A 16,962-nucleotide genomic window follows, 5' to 3' on the forward strand; every position below is an offset into this window, starting at 1 on the left:
AGCAGCGCCAATCCCATTGAGAACATATAGTAGACGAATCATTCTCCTCTGCCACAGCTGCAACAGCTGTGGCAGAGAAGAATGATGTTTGCCCATTGAATTTAATGGAGCCGGCAATACAGCCGGCTCCATTGAAAGCAATGCGCTGCGGGCAATCTCACGATGAATTGTCGTTTTTTCGCCCCCGGTCACGCGATTTGCGGATGCGCATCCGTCATGCGATCCGCAAATCGCGGCAAAAAACGCCCGTGTGACTAAGGCCTAAGGGTGGATTCAGACGAGTGAAGGCGCAAATACGCTCCCGACAGTTGCATCTGAACGAGGGGAATTTCTTCCCCTTTGCCAGAGCACAGGAGTTTGAAAAAAACTAGCAGGACCTATCTTTTCTCGTCCATACAATTCATGGTCGAGAAAAGAGCAGGTGAAAATGAAACCACTGAAGTCCATTGAAATCAGTGGTTTAGTTTTGTCCCGTTATACGGCCTTGATAATCACGGCCGTATAAGTGGAGAAATTCACGCTTGTCTGAATCCGCCCTAAATTGTTTCAGTAATCCTGGCCGCCTTAATTTCACAAGCAGATGCTTCAGCAAGCGGCTCCCAGAAGTGAGACCCATATCTATCAGACATTAAAAGCCATATCCTGTGGATATACATAAGGTCGAATTCACACGGGCGTATTTGCATTGCGGAATCTGGAGCAGGCGTCCACCTCCGGATTCCACAGCAAATACTGGCCATAGACATGCTATTAAAAGTTGCTTTTGCCTGTCAACGAGTGGAAATCAGTTCTAACTTTCCGCTCGCGGAGGGAAGACCGCAGCAAGTTCTATTTCAACGGGGATTGAAGTCAATGGAAACCGTCCGATCTGCAGGCCTTCTGCAATCATCAAGGTTGTGGAATCCACGTCATTGCCTAGCGACGGTGCGGCATCATCTGTACTGCGAATGTGCAGCGGTGCACAGGCCGGCACATCTGCAATACAGATTATGAAAGGTACGCAGACTCCACTGCGGGATCCCGCATGTGGAACCCGACCTGGCCGTGTGAATTCGGCCTGAATGCTCAAGGTGAGAATGCCCATTTAAAGGTTTTATGAACGGTTCTTACCTAAATAATTTTGTTTGTTCGATTATCTAGTCTTGACTTTATATTTCTTACCTGACCAAAGTTGACAGCAGCATGCTGAGCTGATGCAGTGAATATGGCGAGGGTGAGATATTCCACCAACTCCTTTTTAGTCTTGATAGTTTTGGGAAAACCTATAAAAAGCAGTAATGGTTATTTGCTGTTAATCATCTAAAGACATGATAGATTGGAAGGTTTTTAATTAATTGTACAAACATTTTATTGTGTCTGGAAACCAGCAGCCAGCTGAGAAGTGGATACATTTCTATGCAGTCTAGGCTAGTGTTCTGTGGGCTGAACAGCCTGGACTGCGGAATGATACATTGTAGCAAACTACCAGACAGCTCTCAGCCTCTGCTGCAGATGTATTTACTGAACATTCTCCTGTAAGCTAAATACGCTATATACAGCCTTTTTTAACCCCTTAATAACATGGCCTATTTTGGCGTTGAGGGCCAAACGATTTTTGGTATTTTTTTCATCTCCATTCTTCAACAGCCATAACTTTTTTTTTCCGTCCGTAAAAGGGCTTGTTTTTTGCATGGCAAACCGTAGTTTTTATTGGGACCATTTTTGGGTATATAGACTATATTGTAAAACTTTTATTATTTTTTTTATGATTGTAGGGAGAGAAAACGCATCAATTCTGCAATTGATTTTTTTTTTTTTTTTTTAGAGCGTTAATCATGCAGCATAAATGACACACTACAACTCTGATGCCCCCCGCTGTCGCAGTGGGACGCCGGCTATCACTGACAGCCGGCTCCCGTTGCGGGACCGCGCGAGATCTGCTATGATCTCTCGCTATCCCTGTGACGTAAGGGTACGTCATTTTGCCGGAAGTACCTCGCTCCCATGACGTACCCTTACGTCATAGGGTGGGAAGGGGTTAATTGGGGGTCAGGAGGGAATGAGTATTATTGATGCCTTGAAGGGGACCTGTCACTTGCATAAGGCTAATTTCACATGGGTGAGTGCGATTCCGTACCATGAATCACGGCCTGAATTGCGCAGTATTTGGAAGGGGGTGCAAATCCGTGTTGGACCCGGATTTGCACCCCCTTCCCCCATAGACTTCTATGGAGACCTTTGGTGCACAAATTTTTATTATTTTGCGTGTGAGAAATGCGCTTGCAAAATCAATAAATGTGTACAAACCCATTAACATTAATGGTATTGCACCTTCACAATACCCTCTGCAATAACTTTAAGCTGCAATATCAGATCTAATTAATGGACAACAGTGGAACTTTTTCTGGGAGAAAGCAACCACGTTGAGGCAGAAAGTGTCCAAAGACTGCATTGAAGCTTTTCTGGGGTCCATAAATTCAGTGTTTAGATGGGTGAGATTTTTTTTCTGGCCTTTTGGGCCTGTACTGTTAGCAGTAAGAAGGCACATCATCAGATGCGGGTTACAACCCCGTTGAATGAACACCTTTTTGTATGGGCAAAGTTTTTGAGCAAATGTAAATAAATAACTTTTTCCAGAGCACCAGATTCAGATCAGAAGGTCTGACTCTTTACTGATGTCTCAACGTGTTTCGGCTTCAGGGCATAGTCGGACAGGTCTTGGTTTGGTGGGGCATGGCCCTCTGAGTGTTTTTTTGGGTAACATGACATTGCTTGAGTGGTTTCTGATCTGCCATGGACAATATATCAGGTAAATTATTAGACATGATACGTAACGTATAGGTTTTGCTGTTACTTTTCTGAAAGATTTGCATAAATTTCAATAACTTTATTGCTGTAGCGCTGTAATAGAAGTTATAATAATAATTTTACCAGAGGCTTCATTGTCCCGAAGTCCAAAAACGAATACATCTTTTACAAAGGCTTGAAGCTCGCTGTCTTGACAAATCGTCTCGTCACTTTCATAATAAATATCCATCACATCGCCCACAAAGCTGTACAAAAACAGTAAATTGTACATATTACTTACAAATGTCCAGAGTCATATCTTTCTGAGTGGTTTCATTCGGACGTTCTGTCACACGTCCGGCACAAAATACCGGAAGAAAAAGAGCAGCATGCAGGGCTTTTTCTTCCAGCTAAAAGCCGGGCAGCTGAACAAAAGGCAAAATAACCCCAGTATCGCCAATTGGGTCCATTCCACGCTGTTTGGTTCCATCCTAAGACAGACCCGTTCGGCCACGGGGATTCCCCTCTGACAAAACAGTAAAGGGGAACCTCTGACGCAGATGTGAAACCACCCAAAGCCAAACAGTGATTATTTGTTCTAGATTGATATGGTGTGTCCACTCTTTCCCCCATTAATGGCACTGCTGCTTTTGTACAACCACTACTTGTATAAGTGATTTTCGGTTAAAGGGGTGTTCCCATCGGGACCAAACATATCCGCAATGGGAACTCTACTAAACAGTACTGCTAGCTGATGGATTTTCATTAGAGAGAATGCTACACTTTCAGGTTTTGCCATGGATTTGAGGTGTAATTTGCATGGAATTGGTGCAGATTCCACATGGGTTTCATGTCAAATCAGCAGCATAATCCACAATCAACCCTTCTAGAACACAGTCTAGAAGAGTTTCTCTGCTCGTACAATCATTAGAATACACTGTCAATATCAGATCAATCAGGCTCCAGAGAACTTTGCGTCCCCTTCATTGATCACCAGACGCAGTGCCATGCTGTAAGTGGCGTCTGTGCTTGGCATTACAGCTCAGCCCTCTTGAATTAAATGCCACTGGTACTAAACTTGTTGGTAATCAATAAAGAGGAAGGGAATCAGCTGAAGGACAGGGATGAGGAAAGTCTTACTTCCACCAAGCTGATATTAATGGCCTATGCTAAGGAAAGGCCAGCAATTGTTAGAACCAGAGGAGCCTATTAATCTAGTCTCATTCTATGAGTCTTGAGGATAGAGATATACAGGATGCAACTGAAACACAAAGAATTTCTATTAGGCCTTCTTCAGACAGCTGTGTCCTCTTAATGTTTTGCGAGTCTTCCTTGGACCCGTTTTAGGTACTAACATCTGCTGTTATGGAGATGCTGTGACTCAAGTCTTCTAGCATTTACAATTTGGTCCTTGGTGGTTTTAATGTGATGACTAATCAGTGTATATACATTAGCAAATATTCAGCAAATACAGCAATCAAGTTACATTTTTCCCCAGTTACACCTATATAGTTCACTAGCTGATATACCCGGCTTCGCCCGAGTTAATTTGGTACTGGTGTTTATCTGGTGTTCATACGGAAAAGCTTATGAAGTCGTGGTTACTTTAGAGATACTGAGGAAAAACATATGTTCACCATTTTGCATAGTTCTCTGCGTTACCCAGGAAACACCACGTGGAGGTAACCATGCGACGTTTCCTTCATATAAAATGACATCAGGAAGTGAGAGATTTAGATTATGTACGTAAAATTTGGACGCTAATTCTTTTGCGCATAGAATTGAATAATGCAGTTGGGACCCATTAGCTTTCCCAATTTATGACATAATCAATGCTCGTGCCAAATTTCCCGTTTCTATGACACCGGAAAGTGAGAAAATTACATTCCGCACATAAAATTTGGACGCTAATTCTTTTGCGCATAGAAGTGAATAATCGAGTTGGGACCCATTCGCTTTTCCTATTTATGACATAATCAATGCTCGTGCCAAATTTCCCGTTTCTATGACACCGGAAAGTGAAAAAATTACATTCCGCACGTAAAATTTCGACGACAATTCTTTTGCGCTAGAATTGAATAATCGAGTTGGGACCCAATTACTTTTCCTATTTTGGAGATAATCTATGCTCGTGCTAAAATTCATGTTTCTACGACATCGGGAAGTTGGAGAACTTTTGGCAAGTCAGTCAGTGAGTCAGTGAGTCAGTGAGTCAGTCAGTGAGTCAGTGAGTCAGTGAGTCAGTCAGTCAGTGAGTCAGTCAGTCAGTGAGTCAGTCAGTGAGTCAGTCAGTGAGTCAGTGAGTCAGTCAGTCAGTCAGTCAGTCAGTCAGCCAGTCAGCCAGTCAGCCAGTCAGTCAGTGAGTGAGGGCTTTCAGCTTTATATATATAGATTACTGTTGTGGTCACTGAGAAACCAACATAAAACAGCGCTGGATTTAGTGACACGGCGTGTTGTCTTGTTGGAAGTATTCGTCAATCCCCAGAGTATTGCCACATTGCCGGCAGCACATTATTGTCTAGAATATCCTGGTACACCTCCATATTCATGGTTCTTAGCAAGCACTCCAACCAACAGACCGAAACCATGCCATGTAAAATACCCCCAGACCATAACAGAACCTCCGTCGTACTTAAAGGGGTATTCTGGTGATTCAAAGTGAAAATTCTATGCTTCATAAGGTGATAACATGTAATTTTGCAATATAATTATATAGCTTGCTTTACAAAGCTGTTTGTCCCTCCCGCTTAGTTCTCCATTGGTATCCGATGGTTACAACCTGTAGGCTCTGCTGTTTTACTGGTCATATATGCTCAGTGCCTTTAATTTCTGCAATAACAACACAGTTTGTACAGTCGTCAATGTGCCCTCGTCAGTAACTGTCAATGGGGCATTGTGGGAGATGTAGTTTTTGCACTCCCTGGTGGCCATATTAACTAGCAATGTGAAATCTGAAGCTGGCTGGGAAGCAGCGGTGATGCAGGTTGACAAAAAAGGTACAGTTTGATGATTTAGATGGATGTTTGGAATAATGGCAATAAGTAAAAATGCTAGGGAAATTTTTTTATATTTTGCCCAGTCTCCGGAATATCCCTCTAACTGTTGGCAGAACACACGTAGACAGAAGACATTCCCCAGACATCATCCACACCCAGGTACAACCATCTGATTCAAAAGATAGAGTAGCACGATTTGTTATTCCATAGAACATTCTTCCATTGCTCAACTATCCAATGATGATGCTACTTGTACACGCTTCGTGATGGACTCCTTGTGTACAGCAACATAACTCATATATCCCATAGCATGCAATGCCCGTCACAAACTATGGCTGACACCTCCAAAGGTCTGCATCTTATGTAGCATGGTATAGGACACATGACATGTTAATAAGACAAGATCCATTCTACTGATAGGGATGTCCAAATACTTTTGGTAGGACAATGTGCTTTGCACCATTAAAATATAAAAAGGCCCTTTTGTGTTGATAACATTCCTGAGCTGCCATTCTTTGTAGGCCTAAGGATAGAAACACAGAAGAGAAACACTGATAGAGGAAAACACTCCATAGTAGGAAAGAAAATAATATATTTCTCTCTCCACTGTAGTTATTTTCTGTCTTTTGCCTCACTTGCCTACTACTAATTCCTAGGGATGACTTCTGTAGGAACTGTTGCACAGTATTCACTCTCTACACATTTCAGCTAGTCCTTGCCTCATCAAGCCTACATGCAAGACAATTAGGGCGATACTCCCGCAGCGAAAATCAGCGGCAGAATTCTGCAAAGCTCGCGGGCATGAGTCCTTTTATTCCATTGGAAATGTAGTTAATCTTGGGTGTTATCAGACTTAAATGATGTGATACAAGTAAAGATGACTTAATCAAACTTTACTCCCTCTTCTGTAATTAGAATTCCATATCGGTAAATAATGTAAATATAGGAAAAAAGAGAGAGAGGTGTAGCTATTCCGTGGTGGTGTTTCTTGGTCGGCTGGGACCAGATGTCTGTGATATTTTCATGATTAACATGCCTCGTGATAAGGAATGCTGACAAAGGTGGTGGTATTGTCTTAGAAGACAAAACAAATTTTATTGGCAAGGCTATGTGCATCTTGTCCGATAACGACTATTATATCCCACACTCTTGATTCCCCACCCAGTAGGAATTCATCAACCTCATATATCAAGACTGCATGGCCAACATCCTCACCAAATGAGAAAAAAATCCTCACCATTAAAGATCCCTGCTTACCCATTTTTTACCATCTTCCCAAAATCCACAAGAACCCTTACAACCCAACTGGGAGACCAATAATATCTGGTATAAATTCCATTACCAGTAACCTCTCTCATCATATAGATATCCTGTTACAAAAATAGATGATACGCTTAGATTTGTTCCTGAAGGATACCCCTTCTTTCATCAGCATCTTATCTAATATTCCATGGCAACTAACATACAAATGAACATCTCTGGATGTTATGTCCCTGTATTTCAATATTCCACATGACTTAGGTGTAAATGTTATCTTCACTATACTCATGGAAGATCCACTGATACTCAATAGACTGAAGAGGTTTATAATAGACAACATTCTTTTTATTCTTAAGAATAATTTGTTTCTCCTTCAATTCTCAAAGCAGGTTAAGGGTACAGCCATGGGGGCACATTTCAGGCCCAGCTTTGCTAATTTGTTGTTGGGCGACTTTGAAAAAAACATACATTATATTGAATCATAGATGGTCTAACAATATCATTCTTTACAAGTGATACATATACAATCCGTTGTTTATTCGGGAGGGATATGAGGAAGATTTTGAAGCTTTTACTACATACCTGAACTGCAATGATTGGAATTTAAGCTTAATGGATAAGATTTCTCCTTTATCCATTGAATATCTAGGCCTTATAGTAAGTCAAGAGACGGACAGGTTTATAACTAAAACATATTTTAAACCTATACAGAGTATCTGGACTTCACGAGCGCGCACTGTAAAAAATAGAAGATTAACATCCCTTTTGGACAATTTAGGTAAAATTGCACTAAAATAGAAGGCTTTGACACTCAGAGCAAAAACGTAGTCAATACATTACAATAAAAAGGTATCTACTATGTCTGGTTGCAGAAAAGACAGAAATTCTAGTTTATCTCCGACCACACAAATAATATTGTCATCCTCTCATTCGTACCACCTTAGAGAAACTCTGGCGCATTCTGTAATGAACCTGTTTTAGAGCAAGAACATCCTATCTAAACCACACATTACTTTTAGAAGGGCAAAGACCCTGCTGAATATCCTGGCCGCGAGAAACCTTAAAAGAAATAAGGCTTCTAGAAAAATTAACCATTAACTATTTCCAAGAATCATTGGCTGCTTTTATTGTGAAAAACATATTGTGACACATGATGGCCTGAGATGGGAATCCTCCTGTAAAAGACTGACGGAAAGACAAATGGACAATCAGACAGATTCAATTTTCTTACGTTAGAATTGCCTCCCAGACCTTCATTCCATCATCTCTGTAAAAATAATTGGGAATTCCTTTTGTGTCATCCATGTCCCTCAACTTGATTGCTTGTGGTAAGCAAAGGCTCTCATATGTAAACTCCTTCATGGCTCTCAGCACCAACTCCACATGTCCTCCTCCTCCGGTGGCATTGGCCTACAACATAATTTACAGTGGAATAAAATCAATTGAGCTATTTGTGTGCACAGAGTTGTTTCCTGAACAGGTTCCTTGGCTGCTCATGACAACTGCTGCTTTGGAACTGAAAAGGCAGCCATAGTGGAATCATAGAACAGTAGAGTTGCAAGGGACCTCCAGGATCATTTGGTCAAACCCCCTCCTCAATGTATGAATCATCTCTATGGAGACACTCGCATGGATTTATGGAACTGCAGCGACTAGTTAAGTAAAAATTTGGTGGTGTTGTGGACATTTATTCCTCCGAAAAAGCAACAAGGGACATAAAATGGTTGGCTCATCAAAATTATTTTTGACTTATTCACAGGATGGGCAATAAATGTATGAATGCTGGGGGTCAAATTGCTGGGAGACTCAAGGAACATGAGAATGGCACACCCTGAGTCTGCCAGATAAATGAAGCAGCATATGAGACCACAACTTTACTCCACTTCTATGTGGCTGACAGAGATAGCCAATTGTAGCATTCAGCTATCTTCGTAGACAGTGAATGGAGCAGTGATCATACATTTGCATAATTGCTTCACCGTTCAGGATATGCCGTTCCTATGACTTTTGATGGTCCCAGTGGATTGATGTCCAGTAATTATTAAGTTTTTACGTATCCTGCAGATATGATTTTGGTGGGATGACCATTTTAAGCTAGTTATACATTGACCAACATGCAAAATCATCTATCATGGATAACATGGGTATGGTAAAATCAGCCTGCTGATCCTATTGTTGTTGCATATGCTGCCAATCCCACTGTAACCATATAACTGAAATGCCCATTTATCTCCAAATTGGTACGCTTAATAGCAATATCGGGAGGACAGCTGTCGGTGGACAGTGATTACAAGTCTATGGCCAACTATTGTGTCCGTAAACTTTGTGTCCGTAATGTGCTGCATTATTCTGTATCACTAAAACTATCAATATTCTTCTAAAGGTGCATCTACCGTACTAGTCCTGGCATTGGAAAGTGTAACATTTACCTTGGAACTAAATAGTAACTTTTTTTGCCATTAGCAAGACACAAAAGCTGTGAATAAGATACATATGATTCCAAACCTTATCGAAGAGGCCACATTCACATATTAGCTGCTCCCGTGCCTTGGTGTTGATTGCTATGGTGAATTTTACATGCGGTACCAGAAGCTGAAACATAAAATGGATTTTTCATTTGACTAACTCTGCAAACTAAAGTATTCAGGAGACATTAAATGCAATGCAAATAAAACTGGAGGAGTCGTCCATAGCAATCAATCAGATTCCACTCTGAAGCCCCTCAAGTAACTTGATATATCAGTTAAAGGGGTTGTCCCGCGAAACAAAGTGGAGTTATACACTTCTGTATGGCCATATTAATGCACTTTGTAATGTACATTGTGCATTAATTATGAGCCATACAGAAGTTATCAGAAATTTTTCACTTACCTGTTCCGTTGCTAGCGTCCTCATTTCCATGGAGCCGTCTAATTTTCAGCGTCTATTAGACGCGCTTGCGCAGTCCGGTCTTCTTCTTTTCTCAATGGGGCTCCGTGTAGCTCCGCCCCGTCACGTGCCGATTCCAGCCAATCAGGAGGCTGGAATCGGCAATGGACCGCACAGAAGCCCTGCGGTCCACCGAGGGAGAAGATCTCGGCGGCCATCTTCAGCAGGTAAGTAAGAAGTCACCGGAGCGCGGGGATTCAGGTAAGCGCTGTCCGGTGTTCTTGTTTAACCCCTGCATCGGGGTTGTCTCGCGCCGAACGGGGGGGCTGTTGAAAAAAAAAAAAAAACGTTTTGGCGCGGGACAACCCCTTTAAGGGCACGTTGCGACCCATCCACACACCTTCATCAACGGATATGCATGTTGAAGAAAGTATGCCCCTTCAAAAAAACAGTACATTTTTAGTTGTGTTTTTTGGGGTGGGTTTTGTCGTGTTTTTTACAGCAAAGCTTGCTGCGGCCAGATGTTAGCTACAGGGCAATAAGGAAGCATAAAACATACTAAAAGCAATAGGCGACATTTATCAAAACTGTCTAAAAACAAAACTGTTTGTGGCAAATAATAACCAATATTTTCTGAAGCTGTTCCAGAAAAATGAAAGCTTTGCTGTGATTGGTTGCTAAGGGCAAAAAAGGCAGGTTTTATTTTAGACAGTTTTGATAAATGAGACCGAGTGGGGCCTATTTATTATGCCCATGGCGCACATGACAATACTAAGACTTTTTGACCATTTATGCCCCGCCACTATTTTCTTAAGTGGGTAAGGCTCAGCTTTATTGGGCATGGGTGCATGTGGCCCAACAAATTTACTGTAATTTACACCAGAAAATGGCAGATTATGGCAAAATCTTGGAGCTACACAATATGCAGAGAATAGAACCCACTGATGTCAATGGGTTCTTTCACATTATTGATTTGTTGTGTGCATTTAGGTCACGTGCAAAGAAATAGAACCAGCTCTAAAAGGCCCCATACAAATCTATGGGAAGTGCATGCGCAATGCGCATACAATCAGATTTAAATAGCGGAATATGCGATCATCACCTGTGCAGACGATACGCGGTATTCCGCACCTATTGAAGAGATAGAACTTTTGTATGTCCGCTCACATGAGCGGATAGTAATTGCGATTTCCACAAACAGATTTAAAATCGCAGCATGTTCTATGTAAAATTCGCAACATGGTGCGATTTGTTTCGCACATAGCATCACATCGCAGTGATTTTGACGCTCGTGTGAAGCTGGCCTAAAGGTATAAAATTAGGGCATGGACCTATACACTTGTACCATTGTGGATGATAACAGAAAGTAATGACAGCAAGTAGTCCATCTGCGTACTGCAGGACATTGCAGGCAAGAGAAGAAGGCAGGCGGCACTTTCTATAGATACTTCATACAGATGTGTCTCATAATGAAGGATATCTTGTATACAGAAGGGTGGCTTCATATGGGCATATGCGCAAAAATACATGCAATAGAGCGACTTTCTGCACACATTTTACAGCAGTTTTTGCGCTGCCGGGCACTGCTCACATTGGCTTGGGACACACCCGTGCCATGGTTTAGGGCAGTTTGAGATGGCCATATGAGCAACTACGCTCGCTGGTACGAAGCATAGCTGCGCATGAACGTCTTTTTTTCCCTTTTCAGGCTTTTCAAATTCTACGCCATAGCGAAGGAGTTTAAAAAACTGCGGGAAGATAGATGATGCCCTAACTTTCCTGCACGTAGTTAATACTGTACAAAGGGCAAGTCCCATCTTTTCTCGGCCATACTATTAACCGGCTAGAATGCCGCTAATGAGAACGAAACACAGCCGTACAAGGGGAGAAAAACACGCTCATATGTTTAAGCCCTCAAAAAGCTGTGCAGCCTAATTTCTCCCCCCCATAGACTTTCACTAATCCATGCACATGTGTGTGTAGACACATACGTAATTGTGCAACCCCATAGACTTCTATGGTGTCTTTGATGCGCAAATGCACACCAAAACAGAGCATGTTGCAGTTTGCCTTTGCGCTTGTAACATTGCACTGTTCATTGTGAGTGCGATTTTCTCACAATTGCATCCCTGAACATGCGATTTTCAATAGGAAAAAATAAGAATGGCGTCACATTTGTGTGTACATGCGAGTATGATGCAATATATTTCCTTTCACCCATTGGAAACAATAGGCGAGATTTCTGCGAATTTGCAGAAAAATCGAACATGCTGCTATTTGTGCACAACACATGAACACAGACCTGAGTAGGACATGCAGTGATGGTCCGTGTGAAAATGCTAAAAATGGCATTACCTTAAAAATAGGATGAACAGCAGGTAGCTGACGGAACATAGCAATCGCAAAGACTTCAGTGAGAAGATGGGTCCTCAGGAGATGGGTAACTGTCTGATGGATGTGGAAGTCAGATGATCGCACCCAAATCTTAGCTAACAGCCAGTCATGCTTTGCATCAGATGGCAGAAAGATTGGATTTTCTGGCCCTGGTATTTGGTTCAGCTATACAGTAGAAAGCAAAAAAGTGTTAAATCCATATTAATGAATGATTAATTAAAGGGGTTGTCCCGCGCCGAAACGGGTTTTTTTTTTTTTTCAAACCCCCCCCCCGTTCGGTGCGAGACAACCCCGATGCAGGGGTTAAAAAAGATCACCGGACAGCGCTTACCTGAATCCCCGCGCTCCGGTGACTTCTTACTTACCCGGTGAAGATGGCCGCCGGCATCTTCTCCCTCCGTGGACCGCAGGGCTTCTGTGCGGTCCATTGCCGATTCCAGCCTCCTGATTGGCTGGAATCGGCACGTGACGGGGCGGAGCTACACGGAGCCCCATTGAGAAGATAAGAAGACCCGGACTGCGCAAGCGCGTCTAATTTGGCCATTAGACGGCGAAAATTAGACGGCAACCATGGAGACGAGGACGCCAGCAACGGAGCAGGTAAGTGAAAAACTTCTTATAACTTCTGTATGGCTCATAATTAATGCACAATGTACATTACAAAGTGCATTAATATGGCCATACAGAAGTGTATAGACCCACTTGCTGCCGCGGGACAACCCCTTTAAGATTTCTTTAACATTGCAGGATATGGACATAAACCCTTTAGTGACTAAACCTGTTTGCGCCTTAATGAAGAAGACAAATTTTGGAAACCTGACATGTGTCACTTTAACATAGAATAAGGCCTCCTTCCCACGAACGGATTTACGCCGCGTAAATTCGCAGCAAAAATCCGCTGCGTTGCCCCCTGCTATTAGGTTCTATTGAACCTAATAGCTCAATGCTCACAATGCGTAATTCCACCGCGGAATTTCGCACCGTGAAATCTCCCGTCCTCACCCGCGGCATGCTCTATTTGCCGCGGGTGTACGCGCTGACGGCTTCCATTGCAGTCAATGGAAGCCGTCCGTTCACGCTATCTCCCGCTGTAACCAGCAGAAGATAGCGTGAAAAACGCTTCCCCGCCTACCGCCGCGCGTCATATGACGCGGCCGGCGTGTCACGTGACACGGCCGGCCGCGTCATGTGACGCGGTGGGCGTGTCACATGACGCGACGGCGGTGGGCGGGGAAGCGTCTTCACGCTATCTTCCGCTGGTAAGTATGGGGTCTCTGGGGGGCGCCGTGACGGGCTTCACTGCGGAATATTCCGCAGCGGAGCCCGTCACGCTCGTGTGAAGCCGGCCTAACTCCGTAAAGGTTTTGCATATCCAAGTGATTCTGACATTGTTTTTTCGCCACATATTGTACTTCATTTAGGTGGTGAAAATAGACAGATAGAATCTGTGTATATTTATTAAAAGCACCAAAATTGGGACAATTTTAAAAACTACATCCCTTAACCCCTTAGTGACCAAGCCTGTTTGCACCTTAATGACCAGGTCAAATTTTGGAAATCTGACACGTGTCACTTTAACATAGAATAGCTCCGTAAAAGTTTTGCATATCCAAGTGATTCTGACATTGTTTTTTTCACCCCATGTTGTACTTCATTTAGGTGGTGAAAATAGTCCGATATAATTTGTGTATATATATTAAAAGTGCCAATATTGGGAAAATTTTGAAAAAATTATCGTTGTTTTCACGTTTTCAATTGTAATATCTTAAATATGTGCAAACATACTATACAAACTTTTGCTAAGAAATATATTTCCATCTGTTTACTTTATTCTGACTGTACCTTTGAAAAACTTTAGTTTTTTTTACCCATTTAGGAGACATACACATTTAAAGGGGTTGTCCCGCGAAACAAAGTTGGGGTATACACTTCTGTATGGCCATATTAATGCACTTTGTAATGTACATTGTGCATTAATTATGAGCCATACAGAAGTTATAAAAAGTTTTTCACTTACCTGCTCCGTTGCTGGCGTCCTCGTCTCCATGGTTGCCGTCTAATTTTCACCGTCTAATGGCCAAATTAGACGCGCTTGCGCAGTCCGGGTCTTCTTATCTTCTCAATGGGGCTCCGTGTAGCTCCGCCCCGTCACGTGCCGATTCCAGCCAATCAGGAGGCTGGAATCGGCAATGGACCGCACAGAAGACCTGTGGTCCACCGAGGGTGAAGATCCCGGCGGCCATCTTCTCAAGGTAAGTAAGACGTCACCGGAGCGCGGGGATTCGGGTAAGTACTATCCGTTTTTTTTTTTCAACACATGCATCGGGTTTGTCTCGCGCCGAACGGGGGGGCTATTGAAAAAAAAAAAAAACAGTTTCGGTGCGGGACAACCCCTTTAACATTACTTTTCAGCATTTTGATGAACACTTTATTTTCCTGCACCAAGCCAAGATTGCAAAGGCTCATAGGTGTCAGAATGATAGATACCTCTACAAATGACCCTATTTTAAAAACTACACCCCTTAATGTATTCAGTGAGGGGGGTCATGACTATTTTGACCCCACAGTTTTTTTCAGGAATTAATTCAATTTAGAGGAGAAAAAGTAAAATTTCATATTTTTGCAAATATGTCATTTTGAAGACATATTTTTTCCTATAGTGCACATGAAAATGAGGATTTACACCCCAAAATGGATCCCCCTGTTTGTCCTTTGTTCAGAAATATACCTATTGTGGCCCTAATTTTATGTCTGGATGCACAATGGGGCTCAAAGGAATAGTCAGTGTCTTTCAGAACAGCAATTTTGCTTGAAGGCGGTTAAGACCCCATAGCACACTTGTAGAGTTCTTGAGCGCCCAAAACCATAGAAAACCCCCACAAATGACCCCATTTTGAAAACTAGACTCCTTAACAAATTTATCTATGGGTGTACTGTGTATTTTGATCCCACCGTTTTTGAATAAATTCAAGCAAAGCAAAAGACAAAAATTGTGATTTTCATTTTTTTGGCAATTCTGTCATTTTTAAAACAGCTTTTTTTGTACAGCACACACATGAATGAAGACTTGCACCCCAAAATGGATACCCCTGTTTGTCCTGTTTTCAGAAATATACCCATTGTTGCCCTAATCTTATGTTTGGATGCACAACGGGGTCCAAAATGAAAGGAGTAGTCTGTGGCTTTCAGAACATAGATTTTGCTTGAAGTCATTTTATGCCCCATAGCACACTTGTAGAGTTCTTGAGCGGACAAAACTATAGAGAACCCCCACAAATTACCGCATTTTGAAAGTTAGACCCCTTAACAAATTCATCTACGGGTGTACTGTGTATTTTAACCCTACAATTTGTAAATAAATCTAAGCAAAGCAGTAGGAAAAAGTTACGATTTTCATTTTTTGGGCAATTATATCAATTTAAAAACAGGTTTTTATTTGTACAGCATACATATAAATGAAGACTTTCACCCCAAAATGGATACCCCTGTTTGTCCCATGCTCAGAAACACACCCATTGGGACCCTAATCTACTTAAAGGACACATGGCTAGGCCTATAATGGAAGGAGCACCCGTTGGATTTCAGGGTACAACTGAATAAATTCTAGGCCCCATTGCCCACTTATAGAGCCATTGAGCGTCCAAAACGATAAGGAACCCCCTCATATGACCCCATTTTGAAAACTAGACCCCTTAACAAATTCCTCTAGAGGTGTACTGCATATTTTGACTCCACAGTATTTGAATGAATCTAAGCAAAGCAGAAGGAAAAAATTACGATTTTAATTTTTTTTGTCAATTTTGTCAATTTAAAAACAGTTTTTTTTGTACAGTGTACATAGGAATAAAGACGTTCACCCCAAAATGGATACCCCCGTTTGTCCTGTGTTCAGAAACATACCCATTGTCGACCTAATCTACTTAAGGGCACATTGGATAACCGTTGGATAGCGCCGATCGCATTGCCGGGGGAGACTGCCCGCAGCCCAGGATGACAGTTCCATGCTGTCGGCTACCTGCGGGCACCGACAGCATGGAGCTGTCACGTCCATAGCCCACATGGCTTTAATACCTGCAGGACACATGTTTTTACGTCCTCAGGCCACTTGGGCAGGACGTAAAAACACTGTGGGCTGGTCACTAAGTGGTTAATATATTCACTGAGGGTTGTCATGATTATTTTGACCCCGCAGGTTATTTTTCAGGAGTTAGGGCTCCTGCACACTGGCATTTTTCTTGCACATTTTTTTCACGCAATATCGCTGCGTTCTTTTCACGCGATTGTCAATGGGACTTTCTAATGTTAAAAACGCACCGCAAGTTGGCGCTTTGCAATTTTGGTGCCATGTGTTTTTAACATTAGAAAGTCCCATTGACAATTGCGTGGAAAAAGCGCAGCGATATCGTGTGAAAAAAAACGTGCAAGAAAAACGCAAGTGGGTATTCACCCTTAATGCAATTTAGAGGAGAAAAAGTAAAATTTCATGTTTTTGGAAATATGTCATTTTAAAGACATATTTTTTTTCTATAGTTCACATGAACATGAGGATTTATACCCCTGTTTATCCAGTGTTCAGAAACATACCCATTGTGGCCCTAATCTGCTTACAGGACACATGGCTCGGCCTGTAATGCAGGGAACACCCGTTGGCTTTCAGGGCACAACTGAATAAATTCCA

At 42.3% G+C, this 16,962-nt stretch overlaps 1 protein-coding gene across 1 annotated transcript in view; it reads right to left on the reverse strand.

Moving 5' to 3' along the window:
* Positions 1-16,962, reverse strand: part of ALOX5 (arachidonate 5-lipoxygenase) — a 58,213-nt gene that overhangs the window by 5,178 nt on the left and 36,073 nt on the right. The window contains exons 8-12 of the mRNA XM_066600615.1: positions 12,246-12,449; positions 9,528-9,614; positions 8,254-8,432; positions 2,911-3,032; positions 1,162-1,262 (exon numbers count right to left, since the gene is read on the reverse strand). Coding sequence (XP_066456712.1) covers positions 1,162-1,262; positions 2,911-3,032; positions 8,254-8,432; positions 9,528-9,614; positions 12,246-12,449 — 693 coding nt within the window. The remainder of the gene's footprint in view (positions 1-1,161; positions 1,263-2,910; positions 3,033-8,253; positions 8,433-9,527; positions 9,615-12,245; positions 12,450-16,962) is intronic.

This window comes from Eleutherodactylus coqui, chromosome 4, assembly GCF_035609145.1.
Source record: "Eleutherodactylus coqui strain aEleCoq1 chromosome 4, aEleCoq1.hap1, whole genome shotgun sequence".
Classification (NCBI taxonomy): domain Eukaryota; kingdom Metazoa; phylum Chordata; class Amphibia; order Anura; family Eleutherodactylidae; genus Eleutherodactylus; species Eleutherodactylus coqui.